The sequence below is a fragment of the Apaloderma vittatum genome, unplaced genomic scaffold, assembly GCF_000703405.1.
Source record: "Apaloderma vittatum isolate BGI_N311 unplaced genomic scaffold, ASM70340v1 scaffold2555, whole genome shotgun sequence".
In the NCBI taxonomy this organism is placed as follows: Eukaryota; Metazoa; Chordata; class Aves; order Trogoniformes; family Trogonidae; genus Apaloderma; species Apaloderma vittatum.
In genome coordinates, this window is record NW_009716346.1 from 12,354 (window position 1) to 34,538 (window position 22,185).

General features: G+C 42.3%; 1 protein-coding gene across 1 annotated transcript in view; it reads left to right on the plus strand.

The window, feature by feature from the left end:
- The first annotated feature begins 3,031 nt into the window (after positions 1-3,031).
- Positions 3,032-22,185, plus strand: part of COL15A1 (collagen, type XV, alpha 1) — a 62,996-nt gene continuing 43,842 nt past the window's right edge. Inside the window, exons 1-8 of the mRNA XM_009869483.1 lie at positions 3,032-3,083; positions 12,281-12,828; positions 14,767-14,841; positions 15,284-15,379; positions 16,171-16,240; positions 17,386-17,504; positions 17,851-17,979; positions 20,716-20,778. Coding sequence (XP_009867785.1) covers positions 3,032-3,083; positions 12,281-12,828; positions 14,767-14,841; positions 15,284-15,379; positions 16,171-16,240; positions 17,386-17,504; positions 17,851-17,979; positions 20,716-20,778 — 1,152 coding nt within the window. The remainder of the gene's footprint in view (positions 3,084-12,280; positions 12,829-14,766; positions 14,842-15,283; positions 15,380-16,170; positions 16,241-17,385; positions 17,505-17,850; positions 17,980-20,715; positions 20,779-22,185) is intronic.

Consider the following 22,185-nt stretch of genomic DNA (forward strand, 5'->3'; position numbering starts at 1 on the left):
CCTGTGGGCATTAAAGATATTTATGATATTGAGCAAACAGGCTGTGAAGTAATATCAAAGTATGGTTTGGAAATAAACAAATATACATATCTGGCATTACTTTTTTTTTTTTTAACTAAGCCCCTATACAGAAAACACTGAGGGCCTAAAGAAAGAGGCAATTGCTTCCAGTATATTCCACTTTTCTTTTTCAGGATGCTTAGGAAACATCTTTTTCTTACTGAATTAATTTTCCATCATAGAAAAAACTCAACAACTAAAGTCTTTAAAGACTAGGAAGTCTTCACTGATAGATAGACCTTGACACATACAAGTGGAGTCAGTCTGGAGAGTTTATGCCTGGAGTCGGTAGTAGGTAATTTTCTCAGACTTTCTGTGACAGACTATCTGTAGGAGATTGTGGACTAAAGGAAGGTCACCAAACTGGCTTTAAAAGTGTCCAAATCCAATCTGTTCAGTTGCATCGTTGAATAGCGATTAGCATATCTTGGTTTAGATGGATGCAAGAACTTTTTTATATTGCGATAAAGGAGGATAATAGTGTGATCAATATCTTCTGAAGTAGAATAAGTCTGTTTTCCAAGAGCTGTATGAATTATGGACACATTAACTTAAATAAATGGCTGAGATCATCACAGAAAGTTCTGGGACCATACTTCAGACGTTCTGAACAACAACAAAGATTTTTTTAATAGTTTTTGTCTGATTTTGTTTGTTGTTTTTTTTTCTCAAATGCTTTAAGAATGCTCCAGAAATGTATTCTGCATCGGTAGTTATGAACCACCAAAACCCTGTGATTCCAAGTTCATGAGCAGCTCATCTGTGCATTATCCAGCCATAAAAAAGTATTTATGTGATATGAATTGGGCAGGATGTTTCTCTGGCTCGGATGGAATTTTGCTCTATGCCCACATCCGATCCAGATGAAAGTACTAGAACTGGGCAGTCCTGGAATACACAAATTTCCACTCAGTTCTACCGTATTGGCTTAATAGTCCCAGTGAGGAGAAAAACAATTCCTGGCAGGCTGTACAGGCAGTCTGTACAAAGTCAATTAGAAAATGTTTCCTGGCGATGATATTTTCATCCAGTTCCAGAAAACCCCAAACTTAAATTTGTTGTATTGTTAAACTATTCCAGAATTATAATCCAAAGATATTGGGCATGGTTTCATGCTTTTATTTTGCAAGGAGATGACGTGCATCAGTGCACCTCTTAAAAGAATTACTCGTGTATCATAACAATTCTGTTGTGTGGTTTTCATGCATTAAAAGAGGCCAGTTAAGAAAACTGTTGTAAACCAAACGCGAAATGGGTGCATGAACATAATCAGAGTTCACAAGGCATCTGCAATCTCTGTTGAAATAACTTTCCTCTGGCCTATATGAAGTCTCCTTTTCACTCGAAATTGGCACCGTTACTTCATTTCATTAGTGGCTATGGTAAGGAAATGTTACAGCCCCGTTAGCAGTTAATGACCCATCAGTAAAACAAATTTTCATTTCCAAAGGGAAGTATGTTATTTTGCCAGGTGTCTGTGGAGGGCTTGTGCTTTTTTTCCTTGCTTTTCGGCATATTATTCCTCTCCCTTCTGTCCATTATTTGTTTTTCTTCAAGAGAATAAACCACAACCATTCCTACTTCAAGTGCTCCACATCTCCTTAGTGCTTGTTTTATTTGGGTGCAGCAAAGGTGTTGACAAATTAGGCTTGTATTTTTGTTCTGTCCCAGTACTGGGCTAAGCACAAATGCAAGTGTTTACTTGAAACTTGTCTTAATGGAAACAAATAAGCAATAAATATCCAAATTTGGGCTGAAATATATGTAGCTGCCACATAGGCAAAGCTGGATCAAGCACCATAAGGTCCTGCTGTTAGCAAACACTTCACCAACTGCTTCAGGACTAGACTGAGCAGCTCTTGTTCAGAAAAAAAAAAAATAAATCTGTTACCACGTACTGTTTTAATGTTTATGGGGATTCCAGAGTGGTTGCATAATTTGAATGAATTTGTCATACTTGAGCGTTTTGGATTGCATAGTACTGGCAAGAAAATTTTTGTCATTATAAAGTCACAGCTAGATAAGTTACATTTAAGTAACAACAACAAGAAAGAAGTGTGGGGGGTGTGTACATAAATATGCATGTGTACACATACGTATTTATCTCAGCAGCTTGGAAAGAGAGCAGCGTACAGGCTTGTAGGCTTTTGGTGCATCTTCCTGCTATCATGGATAACTGCCCGAGCAGTCTGGCAGTTTGCACAGCCAGAGCTGTTCAGTCCTTGGTTTTTAGACTATTTCTCCTTAGCAGCATGGTTTTTGGAAAATAAAACGGGACTTCCAAATGGGAAGTCAGTCAGTGACTCTCTTCAGTAGGGAAAATACTTTGGATGGAATAGAGAAGAAAAAAATGGGGAAAAGAAATACTTTAGAATCTATTAATTTACACTTTTTAATAGCTATAAATTATGTTTAATATATGTTAATATGGCCTATCTGGAACGCTTTTCACCTTTTTGGTCTCTCAAGAATTTAACTGCACAATGTTGTGCTTGATTACTTTCTGGTCTCCTTGTTTTTCAAGGCATTTGCACAACTATTTTAAAATTGTCATGCTGTTAGAATCAGTTGTGGACGGAGGTAACGAATGAAGGCGCTGTAAAGGTCGGCTTGACCATCTCTTGTAATTTTGGTCACAGAAGCACAGAACGGCTGAGGTTGGAAGGGACCCCCGGAGCTCTATGCACGTTTATAAGAATATCATAGCAGGGTCCTACGTGTCAGGTGTTGGACACTTCTTTGAGAAAGCAGCCAACTAGTAGCTACAGAAATTTGAGGCTTCAAAGGACGCCAAGCTCTCTTTTCTCCAATGTTTCCTGCAGAAAACATTTATGTGTGTGCATATAAATATATATATATATATATATACATAAATGCGTATGTGCACAAAGAAGGCCTGTCTGATTCGTTGTAACTCATTCTTCCTTTGCTTACAAATCAGTCTTTGCCACCGAACAAAGTCTTTGTCGCTATGACCAAAGCAAGGGACTGGGTGACGACTTTCTCAAAAAGTGTTTATGAAGGTGAGGAAAAGGCACAAAAGAAAGGAGAAAGGTGAGAGCACCCATCCTTTCCTAACGACACGCCTTACGGTGCCGTTCAAGTGGGTCGCTTGTTATTAACAGACTGCTGCCGTGAGCTGTATAGCTGAGTAGCTATTACTTTAAGTAATTAATGGCAGTTATTATTAGTCACCAAGAGCTGCAAAGCAAGGCAGGAGTATGAAGATGGTGGCAGCATTGCTGGTGTTTCCTTTGTGCCCTGTTTTCCCTCCGAGGCAGAACACATCTCTTTCTATCGGTTCCCTTCCGCCTGGCTCAGGCCCCTCCACCGGGACACAACCCTAGATATCTTCTCCCTGGTTTTGAAAATCCTGCCCTTATTTGCTTGCCGATCAGAATTTCTAGGTCACATCAGGTCGCTGCAGATGTTTGCATACCAGATATGAAGAGTGCAGCCAAAGATATCCGCGCCCATGTGACTTTAGCGCTGCAGTCGTGTAACAGGGCTATAAAACCTCAGCTGCAAAGAGAGATCCTGTCAGACCCAAGAAAAATGTCTTGCTCTGTTGAGTCTGAAGTCCTGCCGTTGCATTCTATAAGCCAAAAACCGCTCTGTGATTATTTTCCTTGCTTTAAAACAACACAACCCTCCCCTTCCATAGGACCCCACGGGCCCTATCAGCTAGTTCCTTGGTGCTCTTCCAACGCAAGCGATGGAGCTGCCAGATAGTCTGCTGGGAACTGACCTGGCGCACGAGGAAGTTAGTCTTCATGGAAAAGTTCTTGGGGAGCACGTGGGGACATCAATACTTTCGATATCTGTATTGCAACGGTCAACGTTCCGGTTACACCTTCAACTTTCAGCTGCAGTGGTCATGTAAAATTGTGATTTACGTTTCCTCGGAACGTATTTAGCATTTAAACAAGAGGGTGATGATTAAACAAGAGGGTGATGAAATAACTGATGAGTACAAGTTCGGTTTTATTGTCAACCATATGTTTCTACGTTTGGGTGTTGGGGGTAGCTGCTATATCATATAAAATTGTCACAGCTGTACTGGAAGCAGCAAAACTACCGTAATACGCCCCATCTGAAAATGAATTACACCGCCCAATTTTTTGAACAACTGCAGAGCTTTTTGAGAACCAAGGAACCAACTTAAAACCAAACTTTTCCCCCTTAGTTTTCTTAGCTGTTTCAGGTTTAACCTCTTACAATATGGTTCCACTGTTACTTGCATGTTCTTTATTACTCCTGCATTTTGTGTACAAAGCTGCGCGTAAAACAATCAGAGCTCAGTGGGTGCCACCAGACATCCTAATGCTGCTGAACACCAGGGGATGAATGTGAACATGTTGGGGTTTTGGGGGGCAGGACCCTTAGGATGTGCTTGACACCCGGGAAAAATGAAGTGAAGGGATCTTTCTCCAAGGGATGGGTTGCAGTTTGGCAGTGGAGTTTCCAGTAAGTGGATCCATCAGGATAAACAACTTTAGCAAAGCTATATCCAGATGCGTCAACTTGTAGGTTTCTCACAAGTCAAGCTAAAAATGTGACCTTTAATTGCAGTTCTATCCTTTCACCACCATGTTGTATGCACACCTACGCGTGTGCAAGGAGGGTAATCTACTCAGTTGCGGAGTATTCTTCTTTCTTGGATACCTTGGCCAGAAGAATAGGTTCTCTCTGCTGATTCCTGAGCAGCCGTGCTAGTGGGTGCATGCTCAGGAAAGTGTACATGGATGTTGCTATTCAATCACCAGGACAGTTTGGTAAACAAAACAGCAACGAAAAAAAGCTTAATAAACTTCTCGGAGACTGATAAGAGAGAGGGAGGAGACAACTGGAAGGAAGTGGAGATCAGGATCATCACTGAGAACTTGGAAAGCTCAGCATTTAGCCTGTAATTTCCACTACCTGAAGCCTTCTGCTGAAGTCCTGGCACTTCAAAGCACAGGCATAATTAAAACTTTATGCAGCATAGTTGTGCTATTGCCAACACTCATCTGTGCTTTTCACCAGTTAAAGTGGTGAAACCAGCGTCTTAGGATAAAAATGAGTGTTCCGACAGCGAAAATGAAGAGTGAAGCTTATACGCAAAGTCAAAAAATGCCGGCGATCTCATGGCTTGTTGTTTTTATTATGTGGGTTTCTTTTTTTTGACTCTGTGAATATTCAGTTCAAATGAGCGTTAACAAAAATGCAATAAATTCTAAGGACATTGCTTTTCTTGCTTTTCATCACAACAATAATAGCCTTGAGAAAGTAACCTTTGAAACTTAAGCCAAGTGTATAACTTTTTTTTTTTCTGTCAACTAACTTTTTAAAAGCCAAAAGTCAACATGCCAAGACACTTTAAATGGAGTTATGAATATTGGATGCAGATGCAAATCAGCCGTATTCTTCAAGTTTGGGACAGCATGCAGTTGAGACTTATCTGGGAAAGACTTTCAACTGTATATTAAGCATGAAGACTTCAGAATAACTGCTGTGTACTACTTTCATCTCTTTGTTTTATTTTCGGCTCTTGGATCAAATAATATTTGAGTCAACTAAAAAAGTAATATTCACCAAAAATAAGACTTCTGCCATTCTCTACGTATTCTAGAGGAAATGAAGTTATTTTTGGCCGTGTAAAACATAATATATTCTTTGTGTGGAAAAAAAAAGTTCATTTTTTTTTGCTTTTGGTCATACAACTTCAAATCCTGGAAAAAAAAATCCGAAAGACAGTTCACTTATTCTAGATATAGTCTGTTGATTAATCCTCGTTGTACACAAGAAGTGGAGATCTGCTCTTGAGGGCACTAATTTGCAGACACTAAAGAATTTCCTCAGTACATAAACGTGACAGTAGAGCTGTTAATATTAACTTTTGCAATTTGGAAAATGTATTATCCAGTACTTCACCCTTAAAAGTGATAAAAAGTTAAAAATGTGGGGTTAAATTGAAAAATAATGATGAGTCTTGCTTGTAGAATTTTTCATGACTACAACTGATTTACTCCATCTATATGAATGGAGTGCAGAGTCTGAAATATGAGGATTCAACATCCCGTTAATACACCTCGTTCTAAATCCATGTAGGCTTATTTTGTTAATTTAACTTTCCCTCTAAGGAAAACTTTATGTTCTACCTAATTGAGACAAACAATTCCCTTCGCAGACGCTTCGCGCAATATTTGTTGATGAAGTTGCGTAGCTGAAGGTGGATCTGCTTAGGTTGCTGCTGCCCAGGATCGTGTGGGAGGTCCACAGCGGGAAGTCTGTGGTTTGTAGGTAGGAAAAGCAGTTACTCCACTGAAGAAAGAGCCTCCTGTATCCACGCTCAAGAGAACAGCCGTAGGCAGGTATTGCAGCGACGCGTTGAGTTTAACCCGATTTCGCAAGGAAAGTGTAATTGCAGTACAACAGTTCCTGGGTCTGAGCCAGAGCTTCAGTGCACCCAATTTGACAAAGACAGAGCCATTAAGTTCTTAGAAGTCTCCTGGAACGAGAGCAGAGTAAAGGTGGGAGATGTCACACGTGTCCCCACTAAGAGAGGGACTGTTTGGAAAACACACAAATTTGCGCAAGATGTTAAAGGCTGCAAGAGGTTTAGTGAGTGCTCACCCTTTCCTGCCAGCAGAACCCAATCAGAAGACAAAATTCTAGGCAAAACGAGGCTTCAGCAGTTCTGCTGCTTGCAGCAATTTCTTACTCAGGTGGCCGACCACATTTTCTTTCCATTGGAGCGAGGATTAAAAACGTAGCCAGCCAACTCCTCCTCCAGCCACAGCAGGTCCTAGCAGATGGTTCTCCTCCCAGAGAGCTGAGAGACTCCTCTACAGAGGTTTTTATCCAAATTTAGTCTAAAGTGTCAGGAGAACATTAAACTAAATTGACAAAACTCCACTTGACCTTGTAGGCAAGACGAAATTACGTTTTCCTTCGTAGTTGCAATCTGTTGTTAGGGGACTATTGCTCAAAGAAATCTGTCCTGAGGGGAAAAGTAGCCTTTGAACAGCACGTTGATTTTGGTCGCAGCTTTCTTAGACTTTTAAGTTTCAAAGCTCTGGCAAGTGACGTTGGTTAGCATTTAGAAAACTAATGTCATAAATAGAGAAAAAATACGATGTAATCGCCATGGTGGTTGGAGTTTTTTGACAGAAGTGTATCTAAACCAGCTGTTGGTGGACCTGGTTCTCCTGGTCCTTGGCTGAATTTGCCACAGCAGAGTGTGCTTTCGCAGATTGTGCCTCTTTATACCCTTCCTGACTGTGAAAGCTTTGTCCAGCCCCAGGCTGCCCTGAATAGTGTGCTGTGGGACGTGATCGTTTATACTAATGACTCAGCTTAAAACAAGAAGCTCTTTCACTTAGGACACCAGCCAGGATTTTAACTTAGAACTTTTTGTACCAGAAATGACATTTTTAAGATATTTTGTTTCATCCGTTCAGTGCATTCACTGGGGAAATGAAAAAACATGAGCACAATAAAAGCATATGTGATTTACGCTAAGATGTAAGTGTAATGTAGCTCTTGGGAAATGAGATTCTTGGGAAAAGGAAGGTGTAAGAAGTAGGATTACGTTGGCTGGATTTTTTTCCCCCGCGTTTTTACTGGTGCATTCATGCTATAAAGTCATTTAGCTCTAAGAAGTACCAATGTCCAATGTAAGACTGACCAACCTGGTTTGCTGGGAGGTGTCCCTGCCCATGGCAGGGGGCTTGGAACCAGATCATCTTGAAACCTTCCAACCCACTCTATGATTATTTCTAAGTGAAGGCTTCTGATGTTCACAGAGTGAGTTAGAACTCTCAATCCCCATCTGCTCACGTTGTTCTTATGCCCCTGGTCCAAGGACAGAACCTTGTAGTGGAGGTGGGGGCTAGCAAAGACAGCTGGAGCAGCTGCAGGAGCTGCTGATTAAGTGTTCTCTATCCTGGCTTCTTATTAAATCTCTTTATATGGGACAAGAATTTATATCCAGGTCAGTGTGCCAGACTGTCTCAGTGTCTTTAAATAGGTGGCTCTTTTTCCACATTTGGGCAGAGACTCTCTGCTGGCACGTACAACTGTTAAATCTAGGAAATTGTCAGACACCTCTCCCAGTACTTTAAATAAGAAGAGTGGTCTTCATCACCTTAGAAATACACATCTTGACAATGAGGGTATTGGTCACAGCCTTGCAAGAGTTTTCTCCTTTAGAATTCAAGATTAAAAAAAGAGAGAGGGAAAGAGAAAACAGAAACAGCAATGCCATTGCCCCCCCCACCCCATGAAAGTACACAGCAGACTTAACGTATTTTGTCTGATTTCCAAGGTCGCTGTGGAAGAAAAAGGGCAGGGTGGTAACTCACATCTGTTTTGTTACGAGCATAATGGAAATTAAACCATCTGCTGGCTTAGATGTTGTAGCGGACACCGACCTTGCTGTCCATAGGCGATGTTCTCTTTTCCTAACCCACCCCTCCAGCCTGGATCATGAGGTGCTGGTGCTGCCTAGTGGTGACACGCAAGAGCTCCTGCTCAAGCTTGCACTTTTCTGTAAGGATTTGTTCTACCACCTTGTGCCAAATCCCTTTTCAAATGAGCACCTCGGATGAGCTCCTGCTTACCCTAAGCCTCCAACCCAGGACTCTGTTCCATCCAGCCTAATTTCTTCCTGACGCAGATATCAGCACAGCATCGCACACCTTTGTGCCTCTCTTCCAGCTAATGCTCCTTCTTCCTTCCTTCCTTCCCACTCTTGCTGCTCTTTTTCGAAGTGCTTTAGCCAGGGTTATTATGGATGAATGTACGGTCTTGAGAATCTCCTTTAGCCCAGTGATGCCTGGTCATGCAGCCCTTCTCTTGAAAATGTCCCTGTCACCTTCCAGAGCTGAACCGTTGCTCCTACAGCCAGATGTCTTATGCCTGTGGACAACTTGGTATCATTTTTTACAGATAAACTGATCAGGTTACATCTAGCAATTTGATTCAACACCTAGAAGAGCAGGTTCCTTATCATGATCTACTGAGTCTCAGCATTGGACACAGAGAAACATGAATCATAGAATTGTTTAAGATGGAAAACATCTTTAAGATCATCCAGTCCAACCATTAACCCAGCACTGCCAGGCCCACCACTAACCCCTGTCCCTGAGCACCACATCTCCATGTCTTTCAAATACCTCCAGGGATGGAGACTCCACCACATCCCTTGTCAGCCTCTTCCAGAGCTTGACAACCCTTTTGGTGAAGAAATTTTTCCTAATAGGCAATCTAAACTTCCCTCAGCGCTGAAGAAAAGGAATGCCTGCTCATTCCAAATGATCTAAATCTTCCACACCTCTAGACATCCTGTGATGCTACAAGAAGCATCCTTGTGTGCTGACGAACAGTTTTACTTTGCCTGGGATGAGGTTCCATCGTACATCTGCTGTGCACGGCTGCCAACTGTCCCACAGCAAACGTCATCCAAATGCAGTCAGGCAACAGAGAAAATGCAGTTTTGTTTCTTGCCCAAACTATCCCTCAAGGTCGGGGGAAAGGCAGATTGATTCAGTCAGAAAGTTCACGCACCCCTCCAGCTCAAAGCTTGAAGTCAGCTAAGAAGACAAAAATTAGAGCAGAAAGTAATTAAAAGGGTAACTCTTCATGTAACAGCCAAGGTGAAAATGTTTGTGGATGCTTGTTGCTAAAGCCGCTAATCCTGAGCTACTGAGAATCAATCGTCCTCAATACTGCAAGTTGGCATGAATTAAAAAAAAAAAAGAGTCAAATTCTAAAAGTCTTGAGTTTTAAACTTCCACTGTTCTTAATATTCCAAAACCAAATAGAGAAATTACTGTGCTCTCCATCAGGGTAATCTGAGAGGGCCCAGAGAACCGTTTATCCCGAGTATCTACACTGCTACACCATTGTGATAGCCAAGAAGTCTATGTCATTAACACCAAACTCCTAGAGATCATGTGATCTAGCCCCCTCTTCAAAGCAGAATGATCGCCAGCACTAAGACTATGGATTTGCCTTAGACAAGTCTGGAAAACCTCCAGGGAAAAGAGTCCACAGCCTCTCTCAGCAAGCAGCTCCACCCTCTACCAAACAAGTTCATCCTGAAGCCCAGACTGAGCTCGTGACACTGCAGCTTGTGGCTCTTGACCCTTCCTGTGCCATCAGGCACTACCAGGAAGAGTTTGCTTCATCGCCTTTCCAAGAGGCTTAAGGGCAACTCTCCAATCAGGCAAAGAATGAGTTCAAGATCAAATTGGCCAACTAGAACATATTTTGTGCTGTCCGGGAATGAAAATGCACAGAAGAAGTTTTTGTCAGCTCGGACCTGTTAAGCGACTGTAGGTGTCATGTGGTTACTCCTACTAGAAGGAGACATGGAGGGCTCCTGTTCCGCTTTAAGAAACACGTGATGTTCTGGTTTGAGTTTCCCCAGGATGAAGGTTCCCTGGGGCTCCTGGAGCATGGGGCAATCCCAATGGGGCAGGGGGACAGCTGTGCCAACGGCGATTCACATTTATGATTCAATTTTTTTTTGTTTCCCAACCTCAGAAATGATGCTAGCCTCTTCTTCTTCACTCAGCACATCTGGGACAGTGTTAAAATATTTTCCTTTTCCCCCCTCCTCCTCTGCAGTACTCGAGTTATTTCGTAGACGTGTAAATCCTTCCCTGCTTGATGTTACTACTATAAATATTTCTTGTTAACCACAAAATAAATATACTTTGGCAGCCAAGAAGAAGAAATATTCCTGCCGGTTGTATGAGGTTCAACAAGGCTAAGTGCTGGCTCCTGCAACTGGGTCACAATAACCCCAGGCAATGCTACGGGCTCGGGGAGGAGCGGCATCCTGACCTGTAGCTCACATCCTATGTTCAGTTTTGGGCCTCTCCTGACAAGAAAGACACTGAGGTGCAGGGAAGAGCAATGAAACTGGTGAAAATTAAATGAAAAAGTAATATTTTCATTCAAACGCCAGCACTTCCCGTCCTCGGACCTCAGGAGCTGTCTAAGTCCTGCCTTGACTAAGCTAGAAACAGCTGCCTTGGTTTTAGCTCCAGCATCGTTGGCTTCTTGCACGGAGTGAATAACATCTGCTCGAGCCTGTTTTTCCGACTCTTCAACGCACCTGTTAAGATTCATTAGTCTGGAGCAGAATTTGGCTAAATGTGGCAGTTGATGTACTGAATAATTGTGTTAAAAGGCATTTCTAGCTAAAAGCACGATGGATGAAATAAATGCGGCAACCCTTTAAATGTCAGCTGAACAAATATTACTGCTAAAACTAAGTGGTGGGGAATGCGAAACTGAAGTGTGAGGTTAAAGGAGACTGCAAAAGGAAGGAAGGTTTTAGATTCAAGTGGAACTCTGTGTAGATTCTGAATCCCTCATTAAAAATGATTTGTTTGGGGGTTTTTTTGCTAGTTTTAACTTCTTAGAAGGAGAAAATTGGTCGAATTTCTGTTTCTGGTACGCTGCTAGAGTATGCCTTCCCAAGGCTCTCGTTAAAATTGAGTGTTATCTGTTCCATTGTTCCTTCATTGCCAGGAAGGACTTGTCTCTTTGGACATGTTTGGCAGAGATATGTAATTCCGTGTGTTTGCCAAAGCGAAAATGCTCTCATTTCAAAACTGAATTTTGGTTTCTGAATAGCATTTGTTGCATTACACAACGCAGCTGAGGAGACAAATCTGAGAATAAGGGCACAAATAAATTTAGCATCTGTTTTTAGAAGCAGATAACTGCAAGGGCTAAAGCAAATCCACTGTAATTTTTTCCTGAAACTCTGTCAGGTTGTTTGTAGAGAACTCTTGTTGTCTTCTTGGTATATGAGGATGAAGGATCTCAGTTTATTTGAGAAAACATAATGTTGCTCAGTTTTCATTCTGGAAGCACAATTCAGCACTTTTCTTTGTAGTTTATGGACAGCCAAAGTCAAATATATGTTGCAGGAGCTACTTGTTAGCGCTTAATTTCACCAGCTATTTACAAGTGCCTTTATTATATGAATAACCTCAGCCCGAGGACAAAGAATGACATGTGTCCCTAGCTAGAGGTGTTTAAGCACAACCTGAACTGGGGCCTCAAGTATGAGGAGTATGTTACTGGTAGTATCATACTGCATTGCCGTTTTTTAAGCCTTTCTTAAATAATTTAAATTTAATAGTCTGTGCACCTCTGAGAATAAGCAATGTGGGGCTTGGGGGGTTTTTGTTGTTTTGTTTTCTCACACACTTTACAGAACGAGGCTCAAAAGGACATCTCGACCTCACGGAGTTAATAGGAGTTCCTCTTCCTCCTTCCGTCTACTTCGTCACCGGCTACGGAGGGTTTCCAGCTTACAGCTTTGGTCCAGATGCCAACATCGGGCGACTGACAAGCGCCGTCATCCCGTCGCCTTTCTACAGAGACTTCGCTATCGTAGTCACCGTGAAACCAAACAGCGATCACGGAGGAGTGCTCTTTGCAATCACGGATGCCTTCCAGAAAACTATGTACCTGGGAATGAGACTTTCACCGGTTGACGACAGCACCCAAAGAATAATTGTGTACTACACGGAGCCCGGCTCCCACATCTCCCGAGAGGCTGCCGCGTTTAAAGTGCCCGTGATGACTAACAAGTGGACAAGGTTTACAGTGACTGTGCAGGGGAACGATGTCGCTTTGTTCATGGACTGTGAAGAATATCAAAGAGTTCAGTTTCAAAGGTCAGCTCGAGCCTTGATGTTTGAGCCTGGCTCTGGGATATTTGTCGGTAATGCGGGAGCCACGGGATTGGAAAAGTTCACAGTAAGTACTGCCTGATAAATCCACGTGTTTTATACCCAAGAAATTCTTCTTATAATGGTTCTATCAAATATGAGGGTACAAATTATACAGCTTGTGGTTTCTATACCTGGTTAGGGTTCAGGCAGTGCTTATGTACAAATTCTGGCTTAAAATACGCAGAACCCCTAAAACTTTATTAATGGTCTAGATATTTAGATCAACATTGGGTCTAAATACTAGGAATTGCAAAGTAAATACATTGCATGACTTTATATGGTCTTTTTATGAAGAATGGGTTTCAGAGTATCCATTTGCTTAACTTCTGAGAATAATGCCTTAGTAGAAAGTAATTAATTTAAACTCTTACTAGCTAGGTATGTTTACTTCACATTCAATATAAGGATGAGAACGGTCTCACCAAAGGTGAAGATAGTTGGAAGATAAAGGTGTATTTCTACAATTCATATAGTACTTGAAGCTTATGAGGTGCTTCAGAAAAATAGAATGGACCGAAACCACTACTACAAGGCTCCAAAGCCTTCTTAGCTTGAGTGCAAACACCCTTCCTGCTGCATCCTCACTGCAATTCTCAGCCACTGAGCTTCCAAATGGAAACGTGAAAGCTGTTGTTGCATGTGTGAGATTGACTTCTTGTCAAACTGAAAGTGAAATGCCACACTTTTTCTGTCTTGTTTTTGTATTTCCCTTGTACTTTCAGGCTTGTACAATGTTTGGTGAGGTTAATATCTTTTTCCCTAAATTAGTGAAGCAGCAAAACTGAGTGGATCCTTTGCTTTAAAGAAAAAAAGATATTTGTTCCAAAGTTCAGATGTGCTGGCAGGTTGTGAGCCCCAGCTGGTAAACAACAAGGATAACGCACTTTTATCATTCATCTGAATAATCTTAGCACATGGAATTACAGAAATATGTCGATTAGTACCAAGTAAGTGGTGGAAAGGGACATGGAAGAAAGCTTCGTGCTACTGCTGGAGTATTGGTGATGCCTGATTAGTAAGTAGGAATTAGAAACATTCCAGAAAATGAGCCCACTCGGCTACCCCACCTGGAAAACACGTGTGTGATGGTCACTTGCTGAGGTTGTCACCAAGAGATGTGTGGCTATGGTGACGTGGTGGATGACACTCATAAGGCATTTCCACTGCTCTGTATGCTGTAGCACTTCAGCCAATATGTGATTGCTTCAGTATTATGAATTGTCACGGCTTACTCTTGTGCCTTTATTGCTTCATGCATCTTATGTCACAGTTGCTTTTTGGTCGAACATCTAAATGTTTGATTCGTCCACAAGCTCTGCTTGCATGGCAAGAACTGCTCAAAATCGAAACAATTCAATTGAAACAAACGGAAATTCTAGCTTCTTCAGGGTCTTCTCTACAGGAAACACAAAAGCAAAATAAAAAGCAAAATATACAGTCAGCGAAACAGGAAGAGGCAGGTCATGTAAGATGGATTTGAATACTCATCTTCTTGTCCTGCCTAACTCCATGTGACCTCATGCAAGGAAACATCCCCCACGTGTTTCTTACAGCCCTTAGAGTCTCCGAAGTCTAAGAAATAGAATTTAAGCGCTAAAAATGAAGTTGTTGCTGCTCCTTCAGCATGTCAGGCTGAGAAATGTAATTTGTAACTCTGAAGCATTTGTTATCAGAAAATCTACCCCCTTTCTTCCCACTTCGAAAATTTTTAAGCTGGCTCATGTCATCATTTACCGGTATTTCTGTCCCATCCTTTGCCTCGGCTTTAAGGGTTTTCACATGCCGGTTTTGGAGCTGCAATGCACTTCACTAGAAAGAGTAGGCAGTGCTCTGCAGACTCTAGGACACCACCTAGAACAAAGTCTGAGGGGGCTTGCTGGTTTAATTCCCACCCCTCCGCCCACGTTGCACACACGCTACTCAAAATATTCCTTCCCTGAACTGTTCTTGTTCTTCCACGCAGGGCTCGATTCAACATCTGACCATCAAATCTGACCCGAGCGGTGCTGAAGACCATTGTGAGGATGATGATCCAGAAGTGAGTTTTCTTATAAACACTTCTTTGTCTACCCTCAGCACCTCAGGCATTCCGAAGTCACTTGCCATTAGAGATTTTTCATGAGACTAAATGTCATATTTCTTCCTGGGAGCATAGTATCATACTTAAAGCCACCTGTGTGGGGATAACTCTCTTTTGGACTACACAGACCCTAAACCTGATTCTTCAAAAAGTGTAATTTTCTTTCATCTGTAACACCTCTGAGAAAATTAACGATGACTTTCGTTTTTCTGAAGGGTCATTTTCATGAGACGCTGTAAGTACTGACCTGGGTTAACATCATAATGACACTGAGGCTTCACCAACTAAAAAAAAGAAAAAAGTTGGGTTTTTTTCTGCATTGAAGTAGCCAGCCTCTTGGAGGTCATTTTTTTTTCTTCTTACTTTTGTGAACTTGCTGTGATGATTGGGTTTTGCGCAGGCTTCAGGGGACATCAGTGGCAATGACAGCATTCCAGAACATGAAGGTATTCCTGAAGCCCAAGAAGTCCTTGCACCTCCTCATCTTCCCATAAGGGTAAACTTATTTATTTGCTTCACATTTCTGGTTTACTATTACTTTTTTAGATAGTATGTATGAATCCTTCAGATAGGAGGCAGTCCTTGCTTTCCTATCTTCCTCTTATAGGTCAAACCCCCTAGCTCCTTAATCATCTACATCGTCCTTTGATGGACTTGGTCCAATATGCCCAGAATTGGACACTAAAGTTCTAGAGATGGGTGTCTCACCATTGCTTAATACAGAAGACTCAGCTCCCTCAACCTGCTGGTGATATTTTTCCTCACGCAGACCAGGACATTGTTTAACGCCACTGCCAAATGAGAAAAATCTCAATGCCAGTGGCTCGTGGGATTTGTATGCCTTCCAGAGTGGCTGCCCGCGGAGTTTTAATGGGCTCGTTCTTTAGAAATGTTAAACACAGAGACAGAGAAACAAACGACAATCAGCGCAGTCACCAACAGATGTTTCGGAGAGAGTGTTTATTCGTCTTCTACTCTGAAAAAATAACTGAACAAACTCTCCAAATCAGCACTTGGAAGTAAATTGCTGTGCTGAGCTGGAATTAACAGGGGTAAGGTCGTGCTTGAAAACGCAATCTCTGAATCAAGACCATTGGCAATGTGGATGCTGCATATCCTAATTTCTGCTTTTCTGCCAAGTACTTCAGTACCGCGTGGTAGGAAAGGATAGCAATCTTTGGACTATTGCAGAATGTTTCTATTTAATGGGCCTTGCGAAGCAGCAAAAAAGGCAGCTTGTCCTCACAGGACAAGTTTCCTAATGTTCATCTTGATCTATTCCTCCAGCCCGCCCAGCTCCCTCTGGACGGCTTGACCAAATTTGTGCAACATCTGCTGATAAGCAGAAACGAGATATGTACGGGGAAGAAGAAAAATTAAATAGAAGGTGAAACAAATTAAAAACTTGTAAATTAAGAAGGTGTGTATATTGGCCATCAATGAATTTCAGTTTTTATGATGGCAGCAATGATGACATATAGCAATGACAGGTGCTAGAAACACATTAAGTGGGAAAGATCTGGATTTCTGCTCTGCTTCGTACGGGGGGTGGTTCTGATCACTGTGCTTCGAGGAAGGGAATCTATTGATTTGTGCTTTAAAATATGTGATAAGCCTTTTCTCTAAGCAGTTCCTTGGGATTTTATGTGGGCTTTTTTTCAGCCTGAAGATATGTTGGCTGAGCCAGTGGAAGCCCCCCCAACTGTACTGTCTTATTTGGAAGAAAACGATTTCTCTGGAAATCACCGATCAGAAGACACCTCTGAAGCAGTTAAAGAACAAGGCACTTCCTCTTTGGGTTTTTTTTCCTTTTTTTTGGGGGGGGGTGATGCTTGTTGTTAAACATGCAGAGAATAAATGCAGAATAAACATGCAGAGAATAAATATACCCATCTGTAATAAATATACCCACCTGTAATGTGCAAGTTTCAGTCCCAGAACTATGGTTTATATTTTAAAATAAATTTAAACAAAACGGATTAAATGAAGAAGCAGGCCTGAGGTACTCTACAACGCCAAAGGGAATGAAAGGAGAAAAGTCCTTTTCATTCTCCTAAAAAAAAACGGGGCTTCTTGAGTCAAACCCCTGCAAAGAGTGCTACTGGTGCTAAAGCCATGTGGCCCCTTTAAAAGACAAAGTTCCTATTTAAATATCGTACATATTTCAGATAGTACCTGTTGTACGTGTGTGTTGGGTTTTATGTTATATAGCTGAAAAATAGGCAACAATTAGACTAGAGCTTGAGGCAAAGATAATGCTGTACAGTCTTTGTCCACAAAATAAGAATTTGCATTACAATTTTATTCTTTTCTCCTTTTTCCTTCCTTTCAAAATTTTCAGAGTTAATGTTAATCTTTGGAATGTATGTTGGTCATAATCTAAGTATTTTCTTTTTTCATACAACTTGCAGCATCTGTGCACTGATAAATACTGCTGGGTGGGTTATGCCTTGTTCTGTCTCTCATTAACGAGTGAGTTTTTTGGTGGTTTTTTAAATTTAGGTTCAGCTGTCACAGAAACTGGACAAGGCAACAATGATTCTACCACTGTCACACAGAAAATCTTAAGGGAAGAGGGCGGCTCTGGAGCTGGTGTTTTGCCAGGAGTAAGCCGAGAGGAGGTCTGTATGATGGGTTTATCATATCCCTTACCTTTTTGTCCCAAGAGCAGAAAAATGTGAATTTTGCTGAAGTTAGACCATGGTCATTTGCCTCTAGGTAGCCAGATCTCTCTCTTTTTTTTCTTTTCTTTTCTTTTTTTCCCATCTGAGTGAGCACTTTATTTGCACTTGCATGAATAATCTCTAATACAGAGTGCCTGTGCTGAACGGGGCGGGTGGGTTGTGTTGCCTGACAGGTTTCTGACTGCATTGAACAAACCAGGGGTTGCAGGAGAGAAGGAAGAGAGAGAGGAAAAAAAACCAGGAAAACCACACGTTTATCATATTTCACGTTTTAATTACCCAGGGCCAGGATAGCGAGGAAGAAGAGGATGGGCCCACAAGATCTCCGGGAAGTTCAGGGGCAGAAGACATGGAGAAAAAGGATCAAGGACCTGCTGGACGTCCAGGGAAACTTGGCCAACGTAGTCAGGCTGTGAGTATTTTCTGTCTGTGGAAGGAATACGTGTATTTTAGAAAGGGGAATAGCCACCGACCACACATATATAAAGGACCACACCAGTGTTCTTAGAGAGGTCATTCCACCAACATATCAAGCTGCAGGGAATCGCGTTTCTCTTTTGTTTCTTCTATGTGAGTGTTTGACTTACCTTTCTGACAAAGATGTTTTATTTTAGGGCACTCCTGGTAAAGATGGGGTACCGCCGAGTACTCGTTTATACGTATTTTGATTAACCGAATGAAAAAAATGCCAAGAGTGTGTTTTTATCAGAGATTCGGCCACACTGAGGCTCAAGCAGCAAAGCGCTTTCTCCCCGTGCAAGGCAGCTCTGGCGCTGCAGATGACTTCCCCGGGTTGCCAACAGAGGGGGACGCAGGTTTCCAAGAGAAATTCACGGTTTCCCAGCTGCAAAGAGAGTCAGAGGCATGGTGTGCCGCCGCCAGCTGTACCTGCGGTCCAGCTCTGGGCAGACTGGATTTTTGCAGAGAGGAACTTCAGAAAAGGGGACACGCCATGACCCAGACCTCCTCCAGGGCACAACGAAGTGCTCCCCTGACCCTTCGCAGATGCACGCTGCCGCGTTGCCTGCTCCCAGCTCTTAAATTTCCAGGTGCAGCTCTCACCCCCAGCCTCTTGTGCAGCAATTCAGCGGCACCTTCTGCTTCATCCTTCCTGCTGTCTTTCCTCTGTTTTACCCTCTTGTCGGCTGTCATCTTCCCATATGGGTCCCTCCTCTCTCCTCCAGATGACTCCCATCCACAGGGCAGCTCAGAGCCGCTGGTAGATCACATGTGCTTGCTCCGTGGTGAGGTGCTGCCCAACAATGCACACAAACCCCAATCCCTAGCTGCCGTGTCCCACAGGTGTCTCAGCTGCTGTCGCACCTCTCTGTTGATGCTTTACTACCCGACTTCTTTGTTCCCTTTCTCTGTCGCTGTCACTTTGTGGACCTTTCCCGTCTCCTAGAGCTTCCCACCCAGACGTTGTCATCACCACCATGGCTGCTCCTCCTCTTGGAACGGCCGAGCACCACTGCTGTGGATCCCCGTCTGGTCTTGCCCCTGCCAGGGAACACCAAATGAAACTGGTATGTTTTGAGATATTAAACAAATAATCCCATAGTCATTCGTGGGATGCTTTATCCAGCTCCTGCACGAGTGTTGCCTGTGGGTGTCGGTAGGTTGGGAGAAGTGTTTTGCAGATATTTAGCCCAGCCTCAGGTTGTGTGTCGTTAGGGTGCTTATGGCCAAGAGGTTTACATTTTCTCTGTTAATGGAAGTCGCACTACTTCCAAGCAGAACATTTTCCAAGAAAACTCTCTGAGACCAAAATAATAGGGAAAACTCTTCGCATGTAATACAAATGCTTTGAAAGCAATTGTTTGGTCCTGGTAAGCAAATCCTTGTGAAACAACCCTATTACCTGTGCTAAACAGTTTGTTACATCTTGTGAAAAGCACCATTGTCCTGTATTTTTAGTAGATATTCTTTTGTCCACCTGCAGTTCCGATCATGCACATACCTAGACAACTTCACTATTGGATTCATGGGGCTTCCCTCAGCAATAAAATTAGACTTATATTGGCCATGTGCTTGCCATTTTTCTATAAACTTGATACCTGTTACTCTACAGGAAAAAAAATAACGAGAAAAAAATAATTTTAGCCTTACATACTATTCTTCTCCATGTTGAGTTTACACAGCCCATCTTTATAACTAGTGCAGCCCTAAAACTTGAGAAGTGGAGTCTGTAATCCCAGCAGTCCAGATTCCCAAAATGCCATTAGGAAAAACAGGATTAATTTACCTTCTGTTTTTTGTTTGTTTGTTTTTTTCTTTCTGTAGATAGTGCTGCTTTATAATGGCACTGACTTAAAAACCAGCGGGAGTTCTTTCCAGCCAGTGATCAAGCCTCTATAGGAGGATGATGGGCATGTTACAAGTAGATAAACTGAACGTATGTGGAAAGATTATTTGGGATTAATTTCACTGGTGACGCTTAGAATGGAAAATGGGGTGAAGCATTACCTAGTGCTACATGTGCCCCGTCAGATGCGCATCCTCGGGAAGCATCCTACTTGGTAGGAGCCGGATACCTTTGGGTAGGTCAAGGCAAAAAAGATTTTGGTAGAAGGCAGGAAGAGGCCAATGATTTGCTGTGCGCAGGGCAGCAGTTTGCACTAGCGCATTACAAATATATCTCACTGCTCTCTGTCGATTCTCATTTCTGCATAAAATTAAAAGTAGATTTCTTCCAAGTGTCCATTTTCCCATAGCATGAAAGTTGTTAGGGAAAAGGCAGAATTCTAGCCTGGAATTCACCTACTGCAACTTTGGAATAAATGAAGACTTTCTTCTTTCTCGTTGGGTAAATGGCAAAAGACGAGCAACCTGAAGAGGTCTTTTCAGACAGGTGTCGCTATTTGTTCTGGTGGAAGTCTTCAAAGTGTTCGTCATCATCGCTGCGCTGTCCTGTTGTCACCCTGTCAAATCCAAATGGAGCCTCCCAAGTTTTTCCCGTATCCCCCCAAGCGGTTTCTGTGCCAGAGAGCAGCTGTGTGGAGGAGTAGGTCTCATCCCTCCTTCTGCTGCACAGATGAGAGTTAGAATCCAGCGCCCTTACGCCCAGCCCCTGCTGCTGAGCAGACAGCCTGTTCATCCTGCGTTTAAAGATAACGTCCAATTCTAGAAAATATTTCTTTCTTTTTAGGGTAAAAATGGACTTCAGAGCTTGCCAGGGCTGAAAGGAAAAGCAGGCTTGAAAGGTGAAAAGGTACGTGCGCTGTTTAAAACCCACAACCAGATGCCATTTATGTTTGACCCGGGTTAATTCGGTACAACTGAAGGAAAAAGAAAAAAAGATGGAAGCACAAGAAGAATTTAAACATCCTGCTGTTCACCCATGAATCTGGATGAAGGGCAGCCGTAACAAAATCATAGGGATTTTTTAAGAATAGGAATGAACTTCAGCAGTAGGAGAAATATGGGCTTTCACAGGGTAGCTAAGGACCGTATATGTAAAACTAAATAAAGAAAAATCAGTTGTTTATATATAACTGTTCTCTGCAACTTACTCCCCCGGCTAAGTGATTTGACAGAGGCAATATAATCGTGTTATCTTTGTGAAATGAACATAATTGAAACAACTCGTGTCACTTCTGAGGTGAGGCTTAATGGACCAATCTGTCGTTAAAGCACACGTACACGGAGCTGCCGTTCAGCCGGTTACTCCGAGTACCAAATTAATAATTCCTTTCGTCTGTTTGCCTAAACAACTCAGGCTCCATAAATTCACAGACATAACCCATATATATTGTGCTTATGTGTTCACATTCAATTTGAAAGGGTCCGGAATAATTTCAAAGGTAAGAATCAGTCATTTGGGCAGTGGGAGAAGCAGCTTAGCTGGCCTCCCGTACCCTATTCCTGATTACTTATATGTCTGTTTTAGTCAAGACATCTTAAGCTTTGTTTTCCATTTTTAAAATTGGGCTAATATTTGTAGTGAGGCACCACAAGGATAAGTTAGGAAACAGGTGCTAAAAATCTAAATATGTTCAAAAGGACTAAGGAATGCTGACAGCCTCGCCTGCAGAGCTTTTTCTTTGTGATACTTTAACCAGTCCCCGTTCCTGCAGCAGGAACAGGACAAACAAGAAGCCACTGCTCTGATCCTCTTTTACACACGTGAAGATTTTTTTTTTTAATATTAGTTGTGCAGAAAATGATTTCACTATCCCAATCGATGCAATATCCTAGGGCCCGGTATGTTGATAGGGTGAGCGAAGCGGGAAGAATTGATCTGTGCACACACGCAGAAACAGAGATACGGCACTTTTTCTGCATCACAATATTGAAATTTTAGGAACAGTAGAAGGATCCACCTGCCTGTTTCTGGTTCTCCTCACTGAAAATGGAAAGCTGGGGCTGAATGGGATGCTCCATATCAGTAGAGGAGGGACCTGCTTTCTCACTGTGGTGCTTGCTCCGTGCAGATACAGCCACGAGATGCAACTTGGAAAGGAATATGATGAGGTTTCCTAGCCGTGACGTGATCCAAATGTGCGAGCTGGTGGTTTTTTTCTTACTTGTAGCACGCACAGAGTGGAAGAAATCGCATGAGAACAAGCACAGAACGCTGACAGAAGCTAATGTGTTAATCGCTGGAAAAAAAAGGGAA